Below are 4,145 nucleotides of genomic sequence, written 5' to 3' on the forward strand. Positions count from 1 at the left end.
GTTAATTTCTGTGTCATTTAGTGTTTTGTGAATAGTTGTCTCATTGGCAGTCATAACACATCTCATTTTTTATATGGCTGGTAATAGACATCGACAAAAAAGCGTCTGTAGAAACCTCTTGTTTTTATGCTTTGTTTTAATGTAATCACTTTTCCATAATATTATTAATTTAATAATTCAATTTATTTGTTTCCTTAGTTTTAGGTTTATATTTGAAACTAAACTTCAAGAAATTGTAATGCACACAATTTACAAAATAAATATTTTAAATAAATGTTTTAACAATATTTATATTACTTATAATTGTGAAACAAATCCCTAGACAGGAGAATTTCAGTCTAATAATTCGTTTTTAGCATCCATTAAAAAAATATCTATTCATGATAACTATACATGATAACTATACAGTTTCAATTTATCTGTTATTTCAAAAATATATCAATTAATTAATGCAATTGTTAAACCAACAAAGTATAACGTTATACTCCTTAAAATTTGAATGTATGTATTTATTTATTTTGATGAAAATAGTGCCTGGCAGAGCTTAATTTTCAGCGAAACAAAAGAATTAATGTGACAGGGGTGACAAACTGAATTTATCACTTTTCTTTGCTTCACCTCATTCCGGAAAAACAGCCGCGTGCACTTATTGATTTCCGTAAATTTGCCGAAAGCTTCACCGCATGTTCCTTATTCACATTTTCAGAAGTGATAGTTTTTATGTCGAAATTATTTAATGGTGAATATTTGATTGACATCTTAATGTACATGTTTAAACAAATAAATTAGCAGATTTTTCAATTTATTTTTTATTAAAATTACAAAGATGAACCTCAAATTTCCTATTTGTAGCACGTGCCTATTAACCGAAGAAAATCTTCATTTGATCTCTAATAGCCATTGAAATCTTTGTAAAGAGTTTATATAAAATTAGTTATTTTGTGGTAAAACTTTCTCACGTCGTATTTTGATATGAAAAATAATTAAACAAGCTTTAAAACTTAATATTATCATTGCATAAAAGTGGAAAATAAACAAGGTTGATATTGCTAATTTTATGAAGGGTAAAATGCAATAATATCGAAAATATGTATTAACCACAGAACACACATTTTATATTTGTTGTATGAGGCGTTTTTATGCGAACAAATTTATTGTTTGGCGTGTAATCCCATGTTTATTGAATTTCTGGTCTTGTATTTTACATAAAGAAATCGTGTTTGTTGTCATATATCTCATGCAGTCGAATAAAATCTCCTCAAAATACCAACTGTTGCAAACAAGGATGAATGTTTATGTTGCAAATTCAAATAATAATATTAACTGTTACATAGAATTTGATGGTATAAATTACCATTGAAATTCATCACAATAAAGTGTAAAAAATTCACCGGGAGTCAATAATCGTGGCGTTTCATCCTTTCAAATTATCTTGTAAAGTAATATGTTGGTGGTCCTAATCTGCCCACTGGATGTCTATCATACCGGCTAATACATATTTCACGTTGATAATATTTATAAGAAGAAGTGAAATTCAAAGCAAATGAACATATAATTTTAAGTTAAATAATAATAAAAAAAAATAATCTTGCATAGAACTTTACTTTTAACAGTAATAAAAATAAAAGCAGAATTTCATACAATAAAATTGATAGTGAAAATTCGAATGTATGACATTGGTACATTGAAAAAACTATGAATTGTCTAATTTAATTGTCTAATTTCAGAAATTTAAATTGGAGCCATTCGTTTTTTATATCTTGACTTTATTTTGTTCCTATTGTATCCGGTCAATTTTCTGGGATTAAATCTTATTTTTATTAATCTGTTTTTATTCCATGATTTCTTTCTATCTTCAAACTTAACAAACTTAATCGCAATTTGATCTGTAAATGATCCGTATATCCAATATTTAATTGAAAATTTTTAAAGAATAGAAGTAAAAGAAAAAGAATAGAAAGTAACGATTTTCTTGTAGTAATCAAATAATAGTGAAAAATACAACTCGAAAAAATTGTAATAAATTAATAATCAAATGCCATCTATATTGAATTTAATAATATATATTAAAAAGATAATTCTTTTCATGTAACATACTATAACAGATTTAAAACAGTTATTTTTTTTCAAATACATGCACTTAAAACAGCACTTTTTGAACAGTTTTTTTGACAGTTTACCTTGAAGTCAATCTTCCATAATGTTTTCTATATTGCACCGAAATAAATTATATTTGTCAGATTAACTGGTTCTACCATCATTCACTGATTGTCTATGGTGTAACGATGCTTGCGATAAAATGTTTCTATTCATGGCAGTGGCCTGTTGTAGAGAGACGGGAGAAGTGAACGCAGAACCAGGCGAGACTGGAAGACCATGGAGTCCTTTTAGAAAACTTAAATCGAGTCCTCGGGGACTACTAGTTTCGGGGTCACTGACGGGAAGTCTTAGTCCTGCTGGAGATGGATACCACTGAAAACCCTGAGATCCATTCTTTACAGTTTGCATATTTGACGCGTTAGAAGCACCGATGTCTAGTCCAAGTAAACGATCTACTGAAAAGTTCGTGGTTCTAGTATGTGCTGGATTTGGCATGGCTGCTGCGGACGATAATAAATTTGTGTATGGATACAAAGAGAGTCCCGAAAGTCCAGGATACCTCAAAGATGCCGCTTGGGCACCAATATTGTAAAATGGTGACATGGACCACATATACGGAGAATTTGGTTTGAACGGAAATCCCGGGAAACCTGCTCGTTTCAAAGCAGCCAGTCTACTTCGTGATGCTGTTGTAGATCTGCGCCGAAGTTTCCCCGTTGTTCCACCTATAAAAACATCATCGCAAGATGGATCCAACATCCAGTAGTTTCCTTTTCCTGGATCATCATAATGTCTTGGAACTTTGACGAAACATTTGTTCAAACTCAGATTGTGTCGGATAGAATTTTGCCAGCCCTGTTTATTGTCTTTGTAGTATGGGAAACTTTTCATGATAAATTCGTAAATTCCATTTAATGTCAGTCTTTTTTCAGGACTACTTCTGATAGCCATCATAATAAGAGCATTGTAACTAAATGGTGGTTTTTCTGGTTTCTTCACTCCATTCTGTTTTTCATCTTCGCGTTTGTTTTCTTCAGTTTTTGCTTCATTTGATTCTATCCCTTCAGAACAAGAATCTGCATCAGACTCGATGGGAGATTTACCCCGGAACATACTTTCTGAAAAACTACTTTCCTCGACATCAGATTCAAATGTTTCAACATCTATGTTCCCATTGTCATCATTTGCTTCATTATTTGAATTCTGTGCTGAATTTTCACTTTTCAAATGTAACGAATAATCTCTAGGTGTATCATCGATATCTTCTCCAAGCACCCTACTGATGCTGAATGACGGTCTTGACTTCTGTACTGGAAAATCAGAACTTGTTCCGAACTGTACCATATCGACTTGAATTATTTTCAAATATTTGATCGGAAGTGTATTATTGAAACTAATCTGATCATATGAACGTTTTGTCAACTTTTAACAAGTCTTTATTAATGACAATTTGTATTACTTCTGGGTATAATATAATCTCAGCGAATCTTCAACGATCATCACCAGATGATATGACTCCGCCTTTTATTCGAGTAAACCAATACCTTAAAGAAAACATGCTGTGGAGCTCCGCCCTAATTCAACAATACTTGTTCAATCTAAGCTCATTTTCCTTTATATCATATTTTTATTGTATTATGTATTTACGCCAAAAAGGTGTAAATTTATAACATGCGAGGCACGTGTAAAGATATGATATACGAAACTCATCCTAGGAAAATACTTTTTTTAACTTTTTTAAATATTTGTCAATACAAAAATAAAAGAGGTCTGATTTTAATAATTCATGCAGAAAATACAGTTCATTTTTAGTTTAAAGACCATTTTAACCGAAAATAAACCGAACATAAGAAATAAAATATGAATGGAAAGGCGGGAAGGGGAGGGGGTGTTATTGATCATCTATGATATCGAAAATTGACCACCCATTTTGATAACCCCAGCTGAAACACCTCAAAATACAGGGAATGTTCACAGGTGTCTAATTCCTATCCTATATAAAATCACATACGATAACAAATATATAGACATTTTTTTTAATATGT

General features: G+C 31.0%; 1 protein-coding gene across 1 annotated transcript; it reads right to left on the reverse strand.

Moving 5' to 3' along the window:
* Positions 1-2,036: 2,036 nt before the first annotated feature.
* Positions 2,037-3,555, reverse strand: LOC143067299 (forkhead box protein G1-like). The gene has a single exon (XM_076240437.1). The coding sequence runs from the start codon at positions 3,442-3,444 to the stop codon at positions 2,242-2,244; it is 1,203 nt and encodes a 400-aa protein (XP_076096552.1). The 5' UTR covers positions 3,445-3,555; the 3' UTR covers positions 2,037-2,241.
* Positions 3,556-4,145: the final 590 nt, after the last annotated feature.

The sequence above is a fragment of the Mytilus galloprovincialis genome, chromosome 3 (genome assembly GCF_965363235.1).
Source record: "Mytilus galloprovincialis chromosome 3, xbMytGall1.hap1.1, whole genome shotgun sequence".
In the NCBI taxonomy this organism is placed as follows: domain Eukaryota; kingdom Metazoa; phylum Mollusca; class Bivalvia; order Mytilida; family Mytilidae; genus Mytilus; species Mytilus galloprovincialis.

Excerpts from the sequence above, each read along its gene's own strand:
- LOC143067299 (XM_076240437.1), bottom strand. The coding sequence starts at position 3,444 with ATGGTACAGTTCGGAACAAGTTCTGATTTTCCAGTACAGAAGTCAAGA.